This window comes from Ranitomeya imitator, chromosome 4 (assembly GCF_032444005.1).
Source record: "Ranitomeya imitator isolate aRanImi1 chromosome 4, aRanImi1.pri, whole genome shotgun sequence".
Taxonomy (NCBI): Eukaryota; Metazoa; Chordata; class Amphibia; order Anura; family Dendrobatidae; genus Ranitomeya; species Ranitomeya imitator.
Window position 1 is genome coordinate 719,011,033 of NC_091285.1, and position 22,021 is coordinate 719,033,053.

Consider the following 22,021-nt stretch of genomic DNA (forward strand, 5'->3'; position numbering starts at 1 on the left):
GCATTCGGGATTTGGCGAGCATTATTGGCGAGAAGGCTCCTGAGAATTGCTCCGCTTTGTTTTGCTACATGGATTCTATAGATGAGGCGCATAGGGCCTATGGAGGTCAAGCATGGTTATGGTACGACGAGCAGTTTCGGCAGCGGAAGGCGGTTCGTCCTGCGATCTGGTGGGATCAGAAGGACATTGGTTTGTGGTTGTGCGTGATGGCACCAACGAAGTTTGGTCACTCCTTTCAAAGCGGGGCCGGAACTTCGCAAGCAAGGTAGCTCTTCAGGAACAGGGGGTCAATCGGGACAATCCGGCGGTCAGAAGCACGGTGTGTGCTGGCACTTCAATGAGGACCAGTGTAAGTTCGGAGCAACTTGTAAGTTCACGCATTTGTGCTCGCACTGCAACGGTGCTTCCCATGGACCTTCCAGAAAAAAGGGAAGCCAGAGAGTAATTCAAAAGGGGGTGACGCCGGTGAGGTTGGACGCGATGGCCCCTTATCTAAATAGGTTCCCCAACAGGGAGAGGGTGGAGTTGCTCCGGGCCGGTTTTAGTGTTGGTTTTTGCATACCTGCTCCGGCTTTTGTGGTACCACCGAGTTTGAAGAACCTTAGATCGGCCAAGTTGCAAGCATCGGTCGTGTCAGAAAAGTTAAGCAAAGTGGTTGCTTTAAGTAGGATGTCTGGACCTTTTCCCACTCCTCCTTTGGATTACTTGGTTGTGTTGCCTTTGGGCGTGGTCCCCAAGAAGGAGCCTAATAAATTTCGGCTCATTCAGCATCTGTCTTACCCAAAAGGGAGGTCTGTGAATGATGGGATTGATCCAGAGCTTTGTTCGGTAGTTTATACGTCGTTTGATGAGGCAGCCAGGTGGGTGCGCAGTTGTGGTAAGGGGGCATTGTTGGCTAAGACCGATATTGAGTCGGCCTTTCATTTATTGCCGGTTCACCCCGATAGCGTGAGGTTGTTAGGCTGTTATTGGGACGATGGGTTTTATGTTGACCGATGTTTGCCGATGGGCTGTTCGCTGTCGTGCGCTTATTTTGAGGCCTTTAGTTCCTTTTTGGAATGGGCGGTTCGGGATGTGTCCAGTTTGGATTCGGTGATTCATTATCTGGATGACTTCTTGTGCATAGGTCCTGATCAGTCTCAATGTTGCGAGGTCCTGTTGAGGACGGTTGTTTGGGTCGCTGAGCCATTTGGAGTCCCGCTAGCACCAGGCAAGATTGAGGGTCCGTGCACGAATCTGTCCTTCTTGGGTATTGTCATCGATTTAGTGAAGTGGGAATTTAGGTTGCCGGTTGACAAGGTGCTGGGCTTGAGAAATGAGGTGGCCCACGCTAGACGTTTGAAGAAATTGCCGCTGCGCAAAGTGCAGTCGCTCCTGGGAAAATTGAATTTTGCATGCAGAATTATCCCAATGGGGAGGGGTGTTTCACGCAGATTGGCTAGCGCTACGGCCGGGATTACCGCCCCACATCATTTTGTTCGTTTGTCGGCTGAACACAAGGCCGACTTGGAGGTTTGGGACCGTTTTTTGTTGATGGAGGAAGCAGTGGGTAACGCTGACTTGGATTTATTTACCGACGCGTCAGGCGGTATTGGCTTCGGGGCCTTTTTTGGGGGCCGTTGGTGTGCTGCTAGATGGCCGGAAGACAGGTTTGAAACAGGGTTGGTACGGAACATTACTTTGTTGGAGATTTTTCCGATTTTGTTGGCGGTGCATCTATGGGGCGACGATTTTCAAAATAAAAGGGTTCGTTTTATTTGTGATAACATGGCGGTTGTGTGTGCCATTAACAGTTTTACAACAGCTTCGCCCCCTGTGATCAGAGTTCTTCGGCAGTTGGTTTTGTCTTGTTTATCCTTGAATGCTTATTTTACGGCATCACATGTGCCCGGTGTTAATAATTGCATTGCCGACTCTTTGTCTCGTTTCCAGTTTTCGGTCGCTGGCTCCGGATGCCGAGGAGACGGGGCTGGAATGTCCGGCGGAGCTTTGGAGCGTGGTGTCTGGGCTGCAAAACCTTTAATTCAAGCGTCCTTGGCTCCTAGTACGTGGGCGGTTTATCGGTCGGTATGGAGCACTTGGGAGAGTTGGTTGGCATCATGTGAAGTTGCGGATACGGGTCGGGATCAAGTGGGGGCGTTGTTGTTATGGTTAAGACATGGGGCGGATCATGGATGGTCGGCAGCAAAGGTTGACAGGACAATAGCGGCTTTGGCTTTTGGTTTCAGGCTCCGGGTTCTACAGGATTTGACTAAGTCATTTTTGGTAAAGCAACCCGCGAAAGGGTTGAGAAGAGTAGGTGGCCAAGGCGATTGCAGGCGCCCGGTGTCTTTTGAGATGTTGGAGCAGTTGGAGTACGGCTGGGCGATATATGTGTTTCCAGTTTCGAGGCCGCGCTATTTCGCCTAGCCTTCTCATTGGCATTTTTTGGAGCTTTGAGGATTGGGGAGCTGGTGTCTCCTACTACTGTTCGTAAAGGGGGGCTTTGGGCTGGGGATGGTTTTGTTACCGGGGGGTCGCTGCAATTTTGGATTCGGAAGTGTAAGACCGATCAGGCGGGATGGGTTAAAAAGGTGGTTTTGGGCACTGTTCCGGGTTCCGTTATGTGTCCGGTCCGTTGTTGGCAGAATTTTGATAGGCTTCAACCGCGTGGTGATGGACCTTTGTTGCGTCACGAGGATGGGTCTTTTCTTTCTAAATACCCATTTGTAGCGGTTTTTCGGCAGTCTTTGGAGGCCATCGGTGTGGATTCTTCCAGGTTTGCCTCTCATTCTTTTCGGATTGGGGCTGCTACGGAGGCAGCGCTGAATGGTTTGGCTCCTGTGGTGGTACAGAGGATAGGTCGGTGGGAGTCCGGCCGTTATCTGAGTTATGTGAGGCCTTGAGAGGCGTGGGCAGATCGGTTAATTTATTTGTTGTTCGCACTTGTCTAAGTTGTTTATATTTTCCAGGTTCATCCTCGCTGTTGGTTTGGATTGTTGGCCACTCCTACATGTACTGGGGCGCAAAGCGGGCAGACGTCCAACAGGATGGAAGACAGCTCGGCTTTTCCAGGAATGTGGCCGTCATCAGGTGGCTGGGGTTTTGGGGCTTAGGTTGGAACACAGTCATGCAGGAAGTACACAATGGCGTTCGCTTGGACAGACCCCCCGATATTTTGGTTTTGCACATTGGGGGGAAACGACTTGGGTGTTTGCCCTTGTAGTGAGTTGATTTGGGACATTAAACATGACTTACTCAGGTTATGGGTTTCCTTTCGGGAAATGTCTGTTGTTGTGTTCGGAGATTTTTGGAGATTGTTCCCCGAAAATCCTGGAGGCATGCTAGGTCGGTGGAGATTAATATAGCCCGCATCAAGGTAAATCGGGCTGTGTCTGATTTTGTTGTGCGGAATGGGGGCTTGGCCGTGCGCCATTTTGAGTTGGAGCGTGGGGTGACGAATTTCTTTTGGGTGATGGCGTTCATCTGAACGCAGTGGGCATTGATTTGTGGGCCCTGGGGCTACAGTCTGGAATTGAACGAGCCATAGCGGTTAAGGTTGGTGGGATCTCAGATACTAGTGGTATCAAGTATCCTCGTTGTGGCAGGGGGAGGGGTCCTTGGAGTTGGTGCTAAATTGGCCTGGGGGGTCCGCCGGGATACGGATTCTCCAGTTGGTATAAGTTTTGGTTGCGGGTCTGGTGATTTGGGGGAATCTTGGTAACGGTGGGCCAGATTCCTAAGTTGGAAGTAGACAATGGTAACCCTCCGGGGTATTTTGGTGCTCTCGAACCTGTGGGGTAACGGCTGAGAGTAATCTACGGTTGGTTTTCCTGTCCACTTGTTCATACTATGGTTAACACCAGACTTTTAGCTTCAAGGACCCCTTCCCAGCTCATGTTACGGTTATATGTTTTGTTTGTTTATAATAAACGCCGCTGTGGCCAATTATATCCAACTTGAGACTCATGTCGTTATTCGGGTTGGGAAGAAGGGGGGTCGGAGACCCCATAGGGAGGCACTTACTGTATTCGACAATACCAATGTCAAGACCATGCTGGAGCGAGCTGCCCCACCCCCTCCCCCGGGCGGTGTACGTGAAAGCTGCCATGACAGGGGGTTTGGAGCAGGAATAAGGGGGCGTGGGGTTCGCTGTATGTGTGAGGGATCACTCTACGTGCGAGTGTGCGCGAGGGTACACTGTATTCGAGTGTAGAATGTGTGCGAGGGTAATCTGTATGTGCGAGATATGCTCTATGTGCGAGTGTGCGTGAGGGTACGCTGTATGTGCAAGTGTGCTTGAGTATACATTGTGTGCAAGGGTGCGCTGTGTGCGCGCTGTATGTGCAAATGTGCACTATGTGTGCGAGGGTGCTCGCTGTATGTGCGAGTGTGCACTGTGCACTGTGTGTGCGAGGGTGCGCGCTGTATGTGTGAGCATGCACTGTGTGCAAGTGAGGGTGCGCTGTATGTGTGAGTGTACACTGTGTGTGCGAGGGTGCGCGCTGTATGTGCGAGCATGCACTGTGTGCGAGCGTGCGCTGTGTCTGTGAGAGTGCGCTGTATTAGACTATATGGCAGTATGTCAGTGTATGATTGTGTATGTGGGATAATGAAGGCAGTAGTTGTCTGGGGATTTATGTAATGTCTCCTCCCACTTGTATCTTCAGGAGGTGATCCAGGACTTTCAGGCTTCCGTCCTACAAGTGTCTGACTCCCCCTATGATGAGCAGTAAGTGTATTCTTCATATCTATCACCCGCCTGGGCAGGACAAAACACTACATGCCGTTCATGATAGTATAAGTCCATATATACAGTGATCATCATAAATTAGTACACCCCAACCGATGTGTCGGAAAATTTTTAGTTTCCTTTCTGGATCACCATTGTCTATGGGACACTGTACTATAGAACACGCCACAAATGTCAGCCATTGGGACAAATAAGATTTGTTATTCTCCTAACAAATTAATTCCAGACCGTGTTGCAAAAGTGAGTACGTCCCAATCAACGCTAAAGTTTAGACTACAAAATTCAAATTAACAAGAATTCCCCCCAGGTCAGTCTGATCATTCATTACACCGGTGTCCAGCAGACGGGCAACTATAAAGCATGATACCTAACACAGAAACCCCCCCTGCCCATTACATGTGTCAGCAATGGCACCACATGGAAGAGAAATGTCATTAGACCAAGAAAGGTGAAGGCTTAAAGGAGATCAGCGAAGCTTTACTTATCAGTCAGATACTGGAGATAAAGTGATAGAAAATGGAAGAAAGATGGAAGTGCAGCATCTGACAGAGACGTCCAGCGACCATAGAAGCGTCCACCAAAATACAGTGTGTCCGTAAAGTCATGGTGCACTTTTGACCAGTGACTGGAAAGCAACAAAAAAACGACAGAAATGTGAAATCTGCTCCAAATAAAAGGCAAACTCTCCCAGTTTCATACCTATTGAGTGCAGTTCGATGTGGGCTCCAATTGTTGCCCTACACACATCCAAACGATAGTGAAGTTCTTGCCACACACGGGTGAGGACGTCTGGTGTAACACCGTGAATAACATCCGTGATTAAGTGATTAATGTAGTTGATACGTTAAATGTACACATGTTGCTTCACATAACCCCAAAAGTCTATGGGCGTCAGATCCGGGGATCGAGGTGGCCATGGCTTGACAGAACCCCTGCCTATCCACCGCCGGCGGAATGTTCTATCCAGAAACTCACAAACAATGGTGGCATAGTGTGGAAGAGTGCCGTCCTGTTGAAAGATGACACCTTCTGGAAATTGTGGCACTGCGTACAATTCCAACATGTCAGGATATATGTTTGCCGTCATAGACCGCTCCGCGAAAAAAAATGGGCCTATCACCCCGCATCAGGCCACACCACGCGTTCACGCTCAACGTAGGCATGAGGATGTTCAGCAGCCCATATTCGGACATTATGGCGATGAACGTGTCCACAGATAAACACAATCTTCTGCAAAAATCTTGCATCATTATCGATCTCATGAAGCATATCTGTAGCAAATGCGCATCATTTGTGTCTATCCGCCGGTTTGATAGCGTGCAACAGCCGCAACCCTGTAAAACAGAGACATTTCTTTAACAGCTTATGAACTGTAGTCTTGCTTAGGTGTAATTGTCGAGCACACGCACGCACGCACAGATTTTAAGCAGGTCTGATATGATTGGGCCAGAGAAAGGGCACCAAAATGTAAACTGTAAACAGATTCTGTGACTGGTCAAAAGTGCACCATGACTTTATGGACACACTGTAGGAGCGTCTTCTGATAAAAAGGGAAGAAAATCCACATGTAAGTTCCCTGCAGTCATCTAAAGAAAGCCGAACTTGTCCGATGCACACTGCAGAGGAGCTGCAGCATTGGGGGCATCCACGGAGGAATCACTCCTAAATCCCAAACGCAAAGAAGCCGCCCACAATGGCAGATACAAATTGTTCTATGAAGCCCAGAAAATGTGGAAAATCTTCTTATGTCCAGTGAGATAATGCTGAAAATTTTTCCTCTTCATAGGGGGTGTACTCACTTATGCGAGCACTGTGTGTTTGTGTGTGTGTGTGTGTATATATGTATATAAATATAGACATGATTGAAAGCGTTGGCACCCTTGAAATTGTCCCAGAAAATGAAGAATTTCTCCCAGAACATTATTACGATTACACACGTTTTGTTATGCACAGGTTTATTTCCTTTGTGTGTATTGGAACAACACAAAAAAAGAGAAAAAAAAGGCAAATTGGACACAATTTTGCACAAAAAAACTCCAAAAATGGGCTGGACAAAATTGTTGCCACCTTTTGTAAAAATTGTGATATACATCTTTGTTTCCTGCATGTGATGCTCATTCAGACTCACCTGTGGCAAGCAACAAGTGCGGGCAATATGAAAATCAAGTGCGGGCAATATGAAAATCAATCTGAAACCACATAATTAAGGGAGAAATTGCCTCAGTCTTTGCATTGTGTGTCTGTGCGTGCCACGCTAAGAATGTAGAACAGAAAAAAAGGAGAAGAGAACTGTCTGAGACATGAGAACTAACATTGTTCAAAAATATCAACAATCTCAAGGTTATAAGTCCACCTCCAGGGATCTTGAAGTTTCTTTGTCCACGGTGCGCAACATAATCAAGAAGTTTACAACCCATGGCACTGTAGCTGATCTCCCTGGGTATGGACGGCAGAGAAAAATTGACGAAAGGTTATAACTCAGGATAGTCCTGATGGTGGATGAACCGCCCCTGTCAAGGTCCAAAGAAATCCAAGCTGTCCTGCAGGTTCAGGGGCAACAGTGTCAGCGAGATCTATCTGTCCACATGTGAATGAAATTAAACGCTATGGCAGGATACCCTGGAGGACACCACTGCTTACACAGACATGAAAAAGCTAGACTGCAGTTTGCTAAAATGTACATAAGCCAAAATCCTTCTGGGAAAGTGTCTTGTGTACAGATGATACCAAGATAGAGCTATTTGGTAAAGCACATCAATCTACTGTTCACCAAAAAGAAATGAGGTCTACAAAGAGAAGAACACAGTACCTACAGTCAAATATGGTGGAGATTCAAAGAGGTTTTGCGGTTTTACTGCCTCTGGCACTGGTGGCTTTGACTGTGTGCAAGGCATCATGACATCTGAATATTATCAAAGGATTTGGGGTGACAATGTAGTGCCCAGTGTCAGGAAGCTGGATTTGTGTCCTATGTCATGGGTCTTCCAGCAGGACAATGACCCCGAAAATACTTCAAGAAGCCCCCCCCAAAAAATGGATGGAAACAAATCACTGGAGATTTCTGAAGTGAAAGCATCAATTCCGGATCAAAATACCATTGATCCCCTGTGGAGAGATCTTAAAATTGCTGTTGGGAGAAGACACCTTCACATATGAGAGGCCGGGAGCAGTTTGTAACAAGAGTCATCTGAAATTCCTGCTGAGATACACCTCATGTGAGGAATTGGCCACTTACTTAAGACTAATGGATGAATACCCGTAGCTTGGAGTTCACTGCTTTGCAGGATGCAGACTTTTCCAGCACGGAGCACCATTTGCGTCGATATTGTTGTCTTTTATTAGATTTTTGCTTGCGGTGTTTTATTAGTGATTTTCTTGCTCGTCAGTTCATCCTCCGGAATCAATGTTTACATTCATTGACAGTAAGCGGAAGAAGACATGAAGGTTGGATCTTATGTAAACCTAAGGCCAGACAGGAGGTTGCTAGAGGTAACTGTAATGGACAAGGCAACTGTTAGGTGAATTCATAACTGGCTTCATGATCGGACCCAAAGAGTGGTCGTAAATGGCTGCACATCCAGTTGGAAGAATGTCTCAAGTGGGGTACCACAGGGTTCTGTCCTGGGCCCTATATTATTCAACATCTTTATCAATGATTTAGATGAAGGAATTGAGGGTACACTGATTAAATTTGCTGATGACACAAAGCTAGGAGGGATAGCTAATACTAGAGAAGAGCGAGAGAGGATTCAAAAAGATATAAATAAACTGGAGCAGTGGGCAGCAACTAACAGAATGATTTTTAACAGGGAAAAATTCAAAGTACTAGATCTGGGCAATAAAAATGAAAAAAGCATATACAGAATGGGAGGAATAGGGCTAAGCAACAGCACATGTGAAAAAGACTTGGGTATACTAATAGATCACAGACTGAACATGAGTCAACAGTGTGATGCAGCAGCAAAGAGAACAAATACAATTCTGGGAAGAATTAACAGAAGCATAGAGTCTAGATCATGTGAAGTCATTATTGCCCTCTACTCCTCTTTGGTCAGACCTCGTCTGGAATACTGGGTCCAGTTTTGGGCACCACATTTTAAAAAAGACCTCAACAAACTGGAGCAAGTTCCGAGAAGAGCGACCAGAATGGTGACCGGTCTGCAAACCATGTCCTGTGAGGAACGGTTACAGGATCTGGGAATGTTTAGCTGCAAAAAAGAAGACTGAGAGGAAACTTAATAGCCGTCTACAAATATCTCAAGGGCTGTCACATTGTAGAAGGATCATCTTTATTCTCATTTGCACAAGGAAAGACTAGAAGCAATGGGATGAAACTGAATGGGAGGAGACATAGATTAGATATTAGAAAAAACTTTTTGACAGTTAGTGAGATCAATGAGTGGAACATAAAATAACATATATAATCACTGCACTCGTACAGGATAAGGATTGCTTCAAGTGAATAATTGTGATCAAAGCCACTGATTGGCCAAAACGTAAATTTTTTCTGTCGCCTTACTTTTCAGCAATAAATTATTCACTTGAAGCAAACCTTATCCTGTACGAGTGCAGTGATTATATATTCTATTATCGATGGGACTACTGGCTCCGATCACTAGCACCCTCACCTCCACAGAAGTCGAGTGCTAGCCTTCTTCTTCTCCTACAATGAGTGGAACAGGTGGCCACGAGAGGTGGTGAGTTCTCCTTCCATGGAAGTCTTCAAACAGAGGCTGGACAGTCATCTGTCTGAGATGATTTAGTGAATCCTGCTTTGAGCAGGGGGTTGGACCAGATGACCCAGGAGGTCCGTCCAAATCTAACATTCTATGATTCTAACGCAATCCTTCTATTAATCTCATCTGTATCTCAGCATCGTTCAGCCATTGTACTCCCAGCCCTAGGTCCATTGTGTGGATGGACATTGTAGACCCAGGGGAGCCGTCACCAGAGGGGGGTCTGTCACGGATCCCAGGGAGGAAACCTTTATCATCCCCACCGCTCACACCAATATGTCAGGAACCAGGGTTGTTTGGTTACCCAGTTCTTTTCTGAAGGGGATTTATCTATATCTCACTTCCCAGTTCCGGTTTGGAACTTGCAGCTCTCTGGCGCCCCCCCTTACCCAGAGGTCAGACAGGGTACTGCACCTAGGATAATTAGTCACCAGAAAGGCTGCCTTACTTTGTACTGGCTAATGGGCACACTGCTGCAAGGCCGATAAAACTACTCCCACTCAGGCGGGAGCAATAATTATCAACGTCGTCCATCGCTGCCAGTTTTCCCCTAAAATGCAGGACAATTTCTGCTGCCACCAGCTCTGATTTCTTAATTAGTAACGGGTCCGGAGCCAACCCAAATTAGTAGCATAATTCACTTGAGAGGATGTGACAGTACGTTATAGAGCAAGGAGAAACGAAGCTAGTAATTTTATATATTTTACTCCAAAAGATAGGCAGTGTTTACAAAAGGGTATAAAGATATTATACAATGAGACGATTATTTATATACAGACGATTACAAATAAAAAGGGATTAAAGTTGAAAAAAAACACTTACAGTTCTCTCATATCATTTCAGATCATGGCAAACCATGTGGCTGGGGGAGGGGTGATCATCATAATGCATCGGAGCAGCTTGCAGAGCTGCTGTTAGCTCTTTTCCTGGGCAAAGACTGACTCATAACCCAACAGGGTTAAGATATGCCCTCTGGTCGTGACATCACTGAGTGGGCGGAGCTATGGAAAGCACTCCTACTTTCTCAGAGGGAATCAGAGTTATAAAACATTCATATCCACCGTAGCTCCAGGATGCAACCTCGTATAGCGAGGATGGAATTACCATTGATCTTGTTTTGCGGTTAGCATTCTATTAAGACCAAACATGACCTGGCTATGTACTGTGAGTAAGCAGTAATTCGTTTCTCGGATACCAAGGGTACAGGAAATTGGAAAACGCACTGTGTGATAGCCCGGCCAATGCACATACCAAATATATAACTTTCACATCTCTGTCACTAATTGGGGTCAAGTTAGGCCTTACTATTAAGTTTGTACAAACATGAACAAAAGAGCACATGGTTTCAGACAGAAGACTGGTTTTCGGCACACTCCTGCTTCGAGAGGGAGGGGGGACAGAGTCCCACACTCAGTGGCGTAGGAAGGGGGGTGCGGGGGGGGCGGGCCGCCCCGGGCGGCACACTGCGGGGGGCGGGTCGGCCGGCGCTGCAGAAGGAGGAGAAAAAAAAAAAAACGTGGGCCCTTTAAGTCTTCGGGCGCCCGCCCCCTTCCCCCGGTGCCAGCGCTAATAATACTCACCTCTCCTGGTTCCTGCGGCTGCGCGGTAGCTGCAGCCAGCGTCTTCAGCGCCCTCTGACTCTGCGACGTCTCAGGGCAGAGGGTGCGATTGTATCATCACTGCGCGCTCAGCCTCTCTGTCCTGATCGTCGCAGAGCCGGAGAGACGCTGACTGCACCGGACCTGCACTGGGAACGGGAGAGGTGAGGATTTTACTTTTTTTTTTTTTTCTTTATGTCTGTCTGGGGGCAATGCTGGAGACCCTGGGGCAGATTTCTGGACACACTGGGCAATGCTGGACACTGGGGCAGATTTCTGGACAGACTGGGGCAGATTTATGGACACACTGGGCAATGCTGGACACTGGGGCAGATTTCTGGACAGACTGGGGCAGATTTATGGACACACTGGGCAATGCTGGACACTGGGGCAGATTTCTGGACAGACTGGGGCAGATTTCTGGACACACTGGGCAATGCTGGACACTGGGGCAGATTTCTGGACAGACTGGGGCAGATTTCTGGACACACTGGGCAATGCTGGACACTGGGGCAGATTTCTGGACAGACTGGGGCAGATTTATGGACACACTGGGCAATGCTGGACACTGGGGCAGATTTCTGGACAGACTGGGGCAGATTTCTGGACACACTGGGCAATGCTGGACACTGGGGCAGATTGCTGGACACACTGGCGGCAATGCTGGACACACTGGGACAATGCTGGACACACTGGGGCAGATTGCTGGACACACTGGGGCAGATTGCTGGACACACTGGGGCAGATTGCTGGACACACTGGGGCAGATTGCTGGACAACATGGGGGTAATATGCTGGACACACTGGGGGCAGGACTTGAGGCATGGGCAGAATGTAGATACGGGGCATGATTGGAGACACGGGGCAGAATGAAAGACATGGGGCAGGATGGATACGATGGAGACTGATGGGGCAGGATGGGGAGATCATATGGGGTAGAATGGATACTCATGAGGGCAGGATGGGAGAACATATGGCTGGAGCCAGGAATGAGATAAACGGGGCCAGGATGGGGGATATTACCATAGGGGCTAATTAAGGGATATTATTACTGCAGTGATGTATTTATTTTATTTTTTGAGTATACTGTTTTAAATGGGGGGCGGTCCTGTTACTGTGCAGAGTGACACTATATCGCCTTTTTTTCTTCGTGGTGTAATGTAGAAGTTGTTAAAAATTAAGTAATGTGTTCTACAAGCGGAGCTCGAGATAACTGTGTTATTTCCTGCAGAAACGAGTCCTGGCTAGAAGAAATGATGGCGGTCTGTGCTGGATAAAAGATGAAGGACTTCATCTAGAGACGTCACTGGTGAGTCAGTGTTACCTATACACTGACACTATATACTGTATACTATATACAAAGGTCCTGTGTACAATGTCACCAGTGATCACTGTACCTATACATTATATGCAGAGCTCCTGTGTATAATATCACCAGTGATCTCAGTATTACCTCTACACAGACACTGCATACTAAGTACAGATCTCCTGTGTATAATGGCACTTATGGTGATAGTATGGTGCTTTTTTTTTATTACTGATCAGTATTGTAGTATTCAGTCACTATGTGGTGGTAATATGTGGTCTGGAAATGGTGTTGTGGTATTTGTCCCTTGTATGTACTATTTGGTCACCAAGTGGTGGTAATATGTGATCTGGTCATGGTGAGGCGGTATTTGTCCCTTGTATATAGTATTATTTGGTCCCTATGTGGTCTGGTCATGGTGTGGTGGTGTTTCTTCCTGTATGTGATATTATTGGTCTTGGTATAGTGGATTCTGTTGTGTATGGCGGTCATTTGTTCTCTCTGATTTTAATTATTTAAAAGTCACAGGTTTGGCATGTGGGGGTGACACCATTAGGCCCAGTTTAAGTTCTACAAAACAGGAAAACTATTTTTGGTACCTTTGTGTGTATTGAGCAGGGGGGGGAGGGGGGGGGGGGGCGCCAAACTCGGGAGCAGCCCCGGGCGGCAAAAGCTCTAGCTACGCCTCTGCCCACACTGGAGTTTCATGTTACAGCTGTATTGTCAGCAGGGAGCAAGAGTTGGGAGGAATGGGGGTCGGAAAGCCCGCAGCGTGTGTCTGTGCTCAGCTTTAATGGATGTAGCAGAGCTCAGTGTGCGTGATCATAGACAATCAAATATATCATATTCCTGACAGGATCTCACATACAATACCAGGTGAAGGGGCTCAGGCTGAGTGAGACACCCCTACCAATGCACATTTAGCTTTGGGAGGAAAATGTTTCTTGAGGGCCGGGCTCAATTATGGGGGACGGCATGAGGACAGACGAGGAAATATTGTTGTTGGAGTGATGTTGAGAGAATGTTCTAGGCTGTGATCCTGGAGACATAGATGGATGTTCTGTGGAGTTTTGGAGATCAGTTGCTGGCTGGGCTGGATCCTCCTGCCACGGTAGAGGGATCTGCTGTCTGGATTTCGCAAATTTTCTGAAGGATGGTTGGTCCTGGAAACATAATAATAATAATAATAATAATAATAATTTTATTTATATAGCGCCAACATATTCCGCAGCGCTTTACAAATTTATAGAGGGGACTTGTACAGACAATAGACATTACAGCATAACAGAATTCACAATTCAAAATAGATACCAGGAGGAATGAGGGCCCCGACCACCAGATACAGGAGGAATGAGGGCCCCGATCACCAGATACAGGAGGAATGAGGACCCTGCTCACCAGATACAGGAGGAGTGAGGGCCCCGATCACCAGATACAAGAGGAATGAGGACCCTGCTCACCAGATACAAGAGGAATGAGGGCCCTGCTCACCAGATACAGGAGGAATGAGGGCCCCGCTCACCAGATACAGGAGGAATGAGGGCCCCGATCACCAGATACAGGAGGAATGAGGGCCCCGACCACCAGATACAGGAGGAGTGAGGGCCCCGCTCACCAGATACAGGAGGAATGAGGGCCCTCCTCACCAGATACAGGAGGAATGAGGGCCCCGCTCACCAGATACAGGAGGAATGAGCGCCCTGATCACCAGATACAGGAGGAATGAGGGCCCCGACCACCAGATACAGGAGGAATGAGGACCCTGCTCACCAGATACAGGAGGAGTGAGGGCCCCGATCACCAGATACAAGAGGAATGAGGACCCTGCTCACCAGATACAGGAGGAATGAGGGCCCCGATCACCAGATACAGGAGGAATGAGGGCCCCGATCACCAGATACAGGAGGAGTGAGGGCCCTGCTCACCAGATACAGGAGGAGTGAGGGCCCCGATCACCAGATACAGGAGGAATGAGGGCCCTGCTCACCAGATACAGGAGCAGTGAGGACCCTGCTCACCAGATACAGGAGGAGTGAGGGCCCCGATCACCAGATACAAGAGGAATGAGGACCCTGCTCACCAGATACAAGAGGAATGAGGGCCCTGCTCACCAGATACAAGAGGAATGAGGGCCCCGCTCACCAGATACAGGAGGAATGAGGGCCCCGATCACCAGATACAGGAGGAATGAGGGCCCCGATCACCAGATACAGGAGGAATGAGGGCCCCGATCACCAGATACAGGAGGAGTGAGGGCCCCGATCACCAGATACAGGAGGAGTGAGGGCCCTGCTCACCAGATACAGGAGGAATGAGGGCCCCGATCACCAGATACAGGAGGAATGAGGACCCTGCTCACCAGATACAGGAGGAGTGAGGGCCCCGATCACCAGATACAGGAGGAATGAGGGCCCCGATCACCAGATACAGGAGGAATGAGGGCCCCGATCACCAGATACAGGAGGAGTGAGGGCCCCGATCACCAGATACAGGAGGAATGAGGGCCCCGATCACCAGATACAGGAGGAATGAGGGCCCCGATCACCAGATACAGGAGGAGTGAGGGCCCTGCTCAACAGATACAGGAGGAATGAGGGCCCCGATCACCAGATACAGGAGGAATGAGGGCCCCGATCACCAGATACAGGAGGAATGAGGGCCCCGATCACCAGATACAGGAGGAATGAGGGCCCCGATCACCAGATACAGGAGGAATGAGGGCCCCGATCACCAGATACAGGAGGAATGAGGGCCCCGATCACCAGATACAGGAGGAGTGAGGGCCCCGATCACCAGATACAGGAGGAATGAGGGCCCCGATCACCAGATACAGGAGGAATGAGGGCCCCGATCACCAGATACAGGAGGAATGAGGGCCCCGATCACCAGATACAGGAGGAATGAGGGCCCCGATCACCAGATACAGGAGGAATGAGGGCCCCGATCACCAGATACAGGAGGAGTGAGGGCCCCGATCACCAGATACAGGAGGAATGAGGGCCCCGATCACCAGATACAGGAGGAATGAGGACCCCGCTCACCAGATACAGGAGGAATGAGGGCCCCGATCACCAGATACAGGAGGAATGAGGACCCTGCTCACCAGATACAGGAGGAATGAGGGCCCCGATCACCAGATACAGGAGGAGTGAGGGCCCCGCTCACCAGATACAAGAGGAATGAGGGCCCCGATCACCAGATACAGGAGGAATGAGGGCCCCGATCACCAGATACAGGAGGAATGAGGGCCCCGATCACCAGATACCAAGAGGAGTGAGGGCCCTGCTGCTCGCAAGCTACAAACTATGAGGAAAAGGGGAGACACGAGAGGTGGAGGGTAACAATTGCTTTAGTTATTCGGACCAGCCATAGTGTAAGGCTCGGGTGTTCATGTAAAGCTGCATGAACCAGTTAACTGCCTAAGTATGTAGCAGTACAGACACAGAGGGCTATTAACTGCATAAAGTGTATGAGAACATGATGCGAGGAACAATAATTTTTTTTTTTTTTTGAATGGGCCACACAGGGATAGTTCGGTTAATGTGATGAGGTGGTTGGCCAATCTGAACAAATGAGTTTTTAGGGCACGCTTAAAACTGTGGGGATTGGGGATTAATCGTATTAACCTAGGTAGTGCATTCCAAAGAATCGGCGCAGCACGTGTAAAGTCTTGGAGACGGGAGTGGGAGGTTCTGATTATTGAGGATACTAACCTGAGGTCATTAGCGGAGCGGAGGGCACGGGTAGGGTGGTAGACTGAGACCAGGGAGGAGATGTAGGGTGGTGCTGAGCCATGGAGGGCACGGGTAGGGTGGTGGACTGAGACCAGGGAGGATATGTAGGGTGGCGCTGAGCCATGGAGGGCACGGGTAGGGTGGTAGACTGAGACCAGGGAGGAGATGTAGGGTGGTGCTGAGCCATGGAGTGCTTTGTGGATGAGGGTAATAGTTTTGTGCTGGATTCTGGAGAGGATGGGTAGCCAGTGTAATGACTGGCACAGGGTAGAGGCATCGGTGTAACGGTTGGTGAGGAATATGATCCTGGCTGCAGCATTCAGGACAGATGGGAGCTCGGAGAGTTTGGTAAGAGGGAGGCCGATTAGTAGAGAGTTACAATAGTCCAGACGAGAATGAATAAGTGAAACAGTAAGAGTTTTTGCAGAGTCGAAAGTAAGAAAAGGGCGAATTCTAGAAATGTTTTTGAGATGCAGGTAAGAAGAGCGAGCCAGTGATCGGATGTGGGGGGTGAATGAAAGGTCAGAATCAAGGATGACCCCAAGGCAGCGGGCATGTTGCTTTGGAGTAATGGTGGAACCGCACACGGAGATGGTAATGTCAGGCAAAGGTAGGTTAGTAGAGGGAGAGAACACGAGGAGTTCAGTTTTTGACAGGTTCAGTTTCAGATAGAGGGAGGACATGATGTTAGAGACAGCGGTAAGACAATCACTGGTGTATAATTGGGTGTCGTCAGCATAGAGATGGTACTGAAAACCAAATCTACTGATTGTTTGTCCAATAGGGGCAGTATACAACGAGAAGAGGAGGGGGCCTAGGACTGATCCTTGAGGAACCCCAACAGTAAGGGGAAGGTGAGAGGAGGAGGAACCAGCAGAACATACAGTGAAGGATCGGTCAGAGAGATAGGAGGAGAACCAGGAGAGAACGGTGTCCTTGAGGCCGATGGAGCCGAGCATAGTGAGGAGGAGCTGATGATCCACAGTATCGAATGCTGCGGAGCGATCCAAGAGAATTAGCATGGAGTAGTGACCATTAGATTTAGCTGTTAGTAGGTCATTAGAGACTTTAGTGAGGGCAGTTTCAGTAGAGTGTAAAGAGCTCTACAACATGGATGTCGGTTGTGATATTTGTCATTTGGAGGCGCCTGGACTGTGACTACAGACTATACTGGCAGGAGATGCGAAATCTGTGGGTCAACCAAATGTTGGAGACAGTGAATATCGCCTGGTACAGGGGCAGTGGGACTATAGGCCCTGGGGAGATGATCTTGTGGACTGAGGACATTGTATTTTGGCTATCGACCTGGATTTGTTGTAAAACCATAGATGTAAGGAATCAAGAATAGCTGCATCGTTACCTGCCTAGCTGATTATTACAACCCACAACCTCAGATCTTCACAAAGAAGTTTGTGATGGTTATAGGAAGGGATTGATTGCAGTTATTTATTCCAAAGGGAGTGACCAAATATTAGGCTGTGTGCACACGTTGCCGAATTGCCACAGAAATTTCCTCGGCAATTCTGCAACTCTCTGCCGCGGGTATAACGCATGCAGAATTGGCATGCATATTCCCGCTAAACACTAGCGTTTTACAAGCGTAATTAGCTTGCAGAATTCTAGCATTTTCCGAGTGATCTGTTGCATCGCTTGGAAAACTGATTGACAGGTTGATAACACTTGTCAAACATAGTGTTTGACAAGTGTGACCAACTTTTCACTATTGATGCTGCCTATGCAGCGTTTTTTACAGAATGCGATTCCACCGCGGAAAAAACGCAGCATGTGCACAAAAAATGTGGAATGCATAAAAAATGATGGGATGCTTATGTAAGCTTTTTTTAGCGTTTTTTTCGGCAGAAAACAGACAAAAAAACTCTAAAAATCCTGAGCGTGCGCACATAGCCTTAAGGAAGGCGCCAACAATTTTGTCAGGCTCATTTTGGGGGTTTTGTGTGACCTTATATCCAATTTACATTTTTTCTATTTTTTGGTTTTTTTTTTTTCCAATAAACACAAAGGAAATAAACCTGAGTATAACAAAACATGGGGAATTGTAATAATGTTGTGGGAGAAATTCTTCATTTCCTGGGACAATTTCGAGGGTGCCAACACTTTTGGCCATGACTATGTCCTGGTGACACATAATTCAGTTTCATTACGACTCCTGTCTCCTCTCTGAAGAGTCGCTGCGCAGATGCCAACTGTCCATTATGAGATGCCCAACGGGTACAACACGGACTACGGAGCCGAGAGACTGCGCATCCCAGAGGGACTGTTCGACCCGTCCAATGTAAAGGTCTGTGATTACACCCATCGCCATAGCGTAGTACGGACCCCGTGTGATGTCGCACATATCATGCACAGCTGCTCTATTCTGCAGGGTCTCTCTGGGAATACAATGCTCGGCGTGGGACACGTGGTCACCAGTAGTATCGGCATGTGTGATATAGACATCAGGCCTGTAAGTGTCAGACACCATATATGCAATGTGTGTGTATATTTATATATATGGGGTAGGGGCTGTGCATTAGGGGCCACTAGGAGCAGGGCCGTATTTGCCACTAGGCACTCGAGGGCACGTGCCTAGGGCGGCGACATTGCGGGGGCGGCACCTGAGCTAGGGTTTTTTTTTTTTTTAGTCCTGGGTCACAAACCCGACCGACCGCCCCGCCCTCCCGCTCCCCCGCCTCCGAGTCCCACCCACCCTCCTTGAAGAGTCTAGGAGAGTCCTCGTCACAGATGATCAGACATGTCGCCTGCAGCTGTTTTTTCATCAGGTCCAGACAATATTATCCCACCTGCCCCAGATTGGGGCGTCTGCTGGAGGTGACAACCCGTGTGCTCACTGTTGGTGCTCTGAGGAGCATGGGAAAGTCAGCTAATGTCCTCATGTTGTTCCTCAGGGTCTGTACGGCAGCGTCATTGTTACTGGGGGGAACACTCTGCTCCAGGGCTTCAATGACCGGCTGAATCGGGAGCTGTCACAGAAGACCCCACCGGTAAGGTGATCAGATGATCAGGAATGTCTTGCTGATGGGCTCCCTGGGTCTCGGTACTCCTCGTACCTGCATGATTTCCACAAAGATTCTCTGCAACCTGAGAGCCACAGTCATCGCTGATCTGTATCCCTGATGACTTCTTCGTATCCCACGATGTACTGCTCAAGCCTCACATAGGTGGGGGTGAGCGGACCCCAACTATCAGTTCAGTCCACGTTACTGGCAGCTACATAATAGGAAGCAGAGTAAAAAAAAGGTAGCACTGACCAGTCTGAACAGCATCATAACCTGTAGGCATGGATCCCCCATAAAGCTGTGGATCACAAGGAGACTGCATGGGACATAGGGAACAGCAAGAAACACAGAGGTTATAATGTTCTTCACATTGCATTATGCTGACAGGACAACAATAAGGCAGATCATCAAGCTTCCTCAAGACTCTGAATCAGATGCATCCACACTTCGTAATTAAACCTTGATATCAATTATATCCGAGAGAAGGTTCATAAGAAAAAGAGGAAAAACCCATAAAATAAGACACAAAATAAATTTCAAAAACATTATTTATCATCTATTATCTATCTATCTATCTATCTATGCATCTTGTCATAAAAAATATAAAAATCTCTAAGCCCTTAGTGAAGGGGGCACTGATTCCTCTGCCTCCTCCGCTGTCACAATATGTAACGACCCAACAGGGGTCGGTGAGCGGACGGCACAACAAACACTCAACAGGATGGAAATGGGGAGAGGAAGGCCTTACCTATAGGGAATGAGGGATGGACACCTCCTGTGCTCCAACCTGAGTCTGTCCCTGCACTCCCCTAACGTCATAAGTGAGTTCTTCCCCCCCGCTGCTGTCACGAACCTCATCCCTCGCTGTCACCTTGCTCTGCCCTGGCTAGGTAACTGGCCGGCAAGGGCACTAGCCTCACCACTGCAGATGGTGCAACACAGGGGGTGTGGTGACAAGCACGAAACAGATAAAAACACCACACTTAGCTTCCAGACTCCACTGCCAAGGTCCACATCGCAGATGATACAGAAACAGGATTCCAAACTCCAGAAGTAGAATGTAAGTCCGCAAGGACAGGGTCCTCTCCCCTCTGTACCAGTCTGTCACTGTAAATTTGTTTACTGTAAACGATATCTATAACTCTGTATGTAACTCCTTTCTCATGTACAGCACCATGGAATTAATGGTGCTATATAAATAATAATAATAATAATAATAATAATAATAATAATAAAGTAGCTGACACCAGAGAACTGCAACTGCAAGGCTGGTCTCCATAGAGAAACTCTATCACTTACGGAATGACCTGGTTGTAGTAGTGATATTGCAATCACAAGGGGCAGTGCCGGGCAGGTAGTGCAGTCTGGAATAGCCAAGGAGTCAATACACAGGAACAGCAATGTAGTTTGAAGGAATAAGCAGGATTTGTAGTCATGGATAGCCAGAGGTTGTTTACCAGGAGCAGTAGTGTCATTTGAAAGAATAGCAGGTTGAAGGAGGATTGACTGAAGGCAGATAGCTCAATAATCACGCAAGGAATTGAGAGCAAGGCCAGGTTTAAATAGGGTGTGCAATCAGAATGAATCAATCAGGAACTCAGGGTGGTAACCATCAGGAAACTCAGGGAGGAGACATCAGCAACAATATAGGTTCAAGTATTTGGATAAGTATGGAACTGTCCAGCGAGCTGAATAGCTCAGAAGGAAGAGCTGCCGACTGGTGCACAGGAGCTGCTAGGTTCGAATCCTGACAATCACCATCAGTCAGCTGATGCATCAGGTGACCATTTAAAGGATGGTGGGAGTGGCCACGACCCACGTCAGCTGACCGAGCAGCTCTGCAGTGGCTGCCAGCAGAGGAAACTGACATTAACCCCCGCTGGCCTGAAAGGAAAAAAGCTACATTTAAATCATAGTGGAACCAGAGCTGCCATGAATCCATATATGGATCGTGAGTGGCACTATCCCCCTTTCAATGAGGAACCTCTGGACCTCACTGGAAAGGACGTACGGTGAGGTCACCTCAATCCACAAAGATTCACCTCCGCAGTCACCTGATCATCAGGTTTACGGCAAACGCAGCCCAATGGAGATGGCAATAACATAGGCTCCGGAGGCGCAACAAATCTCCAGTGCGCCGACCTGTGGAATACGTTGGGTACATGCATTACTGGGGGTAACTCCAGCTGGAAAGTTCCCAGGCTGAGAATGGCCGACATCTGATCACCCTACAACTCCAGGTCCTGGAAGCATACTTCCACCTGATATTTTGGTGGACACCCACACGTACTTATTCACACATTGGTCCGGACCTGCATGTTTATTTCCATGCATTCTTTTGCCAAAAGACGGTGAACTCTTTGAGGAACCGACAGCAGAGGCTTCCCTCTGTGTCGCCAAACTCATACCCTCACTACATACAGAGGGAACCACCACCCTCTCCTGATACCTCCTCAATCAAGGACTATGAGACTCAGGGTTTACTTGTGGTGAGGGTTGAGTCTTGCCCCAACTCCCTGGCAGCACCTCAGCTGCCCCCACCAGAGAAGAAGGGGTAGGTTCGAGAAGGATGGCAGAGATCGCAGCTCCCATGCAGCAGTCCTTACACGACTGGTCCCTACTGACTACTTCCCTGGACCGCCAATTTATGACCAGGTTGTGTCTCTTCAACAAAGGAATGCATGTAGAAAAGCCGCGGAGACACCATCACATGTCTCTCAACGCAGGCAATAAATAGCCAGGTCTTTCACCGGGAAGGAACAACCACGGGAAGGGCAGCATCCAAAAAGGAAAACCACCTATGCCAAAACATGGTATCCATCCACAGACAGCTGTTTTGGGGTATTTGCCCCTCATCAGTGTGGAGTAGGAAACTGGCTATTAGGAGCAGTGCCTAGT

General features: G+C 48.3%; 1 protein-coding gene across 2 annotated transcripts in view; it reads left to right on the top strand.

The window, feature by feature from the left end:
- Positions 1-22,021, top strand: part of ACTL6B (actin like 6B) — a 90,304-nt gene that overhangs the window by 54,608 nt on the left and 13,675 nt on the right. For both annotated transcript variants that reach the window (XM_069767550.1, XM_069767551.1), the window contains 4 exons: positions 4,650-4,711; positions 18,291-18,405; positions 18,490-18,570; positions 19,013-19,108. In XM_069767550.1, coding sequence (XP_069623651.1) covers positions 4,650-4,711; positions 18,291-18,405; positions 18,490-18,570; positions 19,013-19,108 — 354 coding nt within the window. The remainder of the gene's footprint in view (positions 1-4,649; positions 4,712-18,290; positions 18,406-18,489; positions 18,571-19,012; positions 19,109-22,021) is intronic.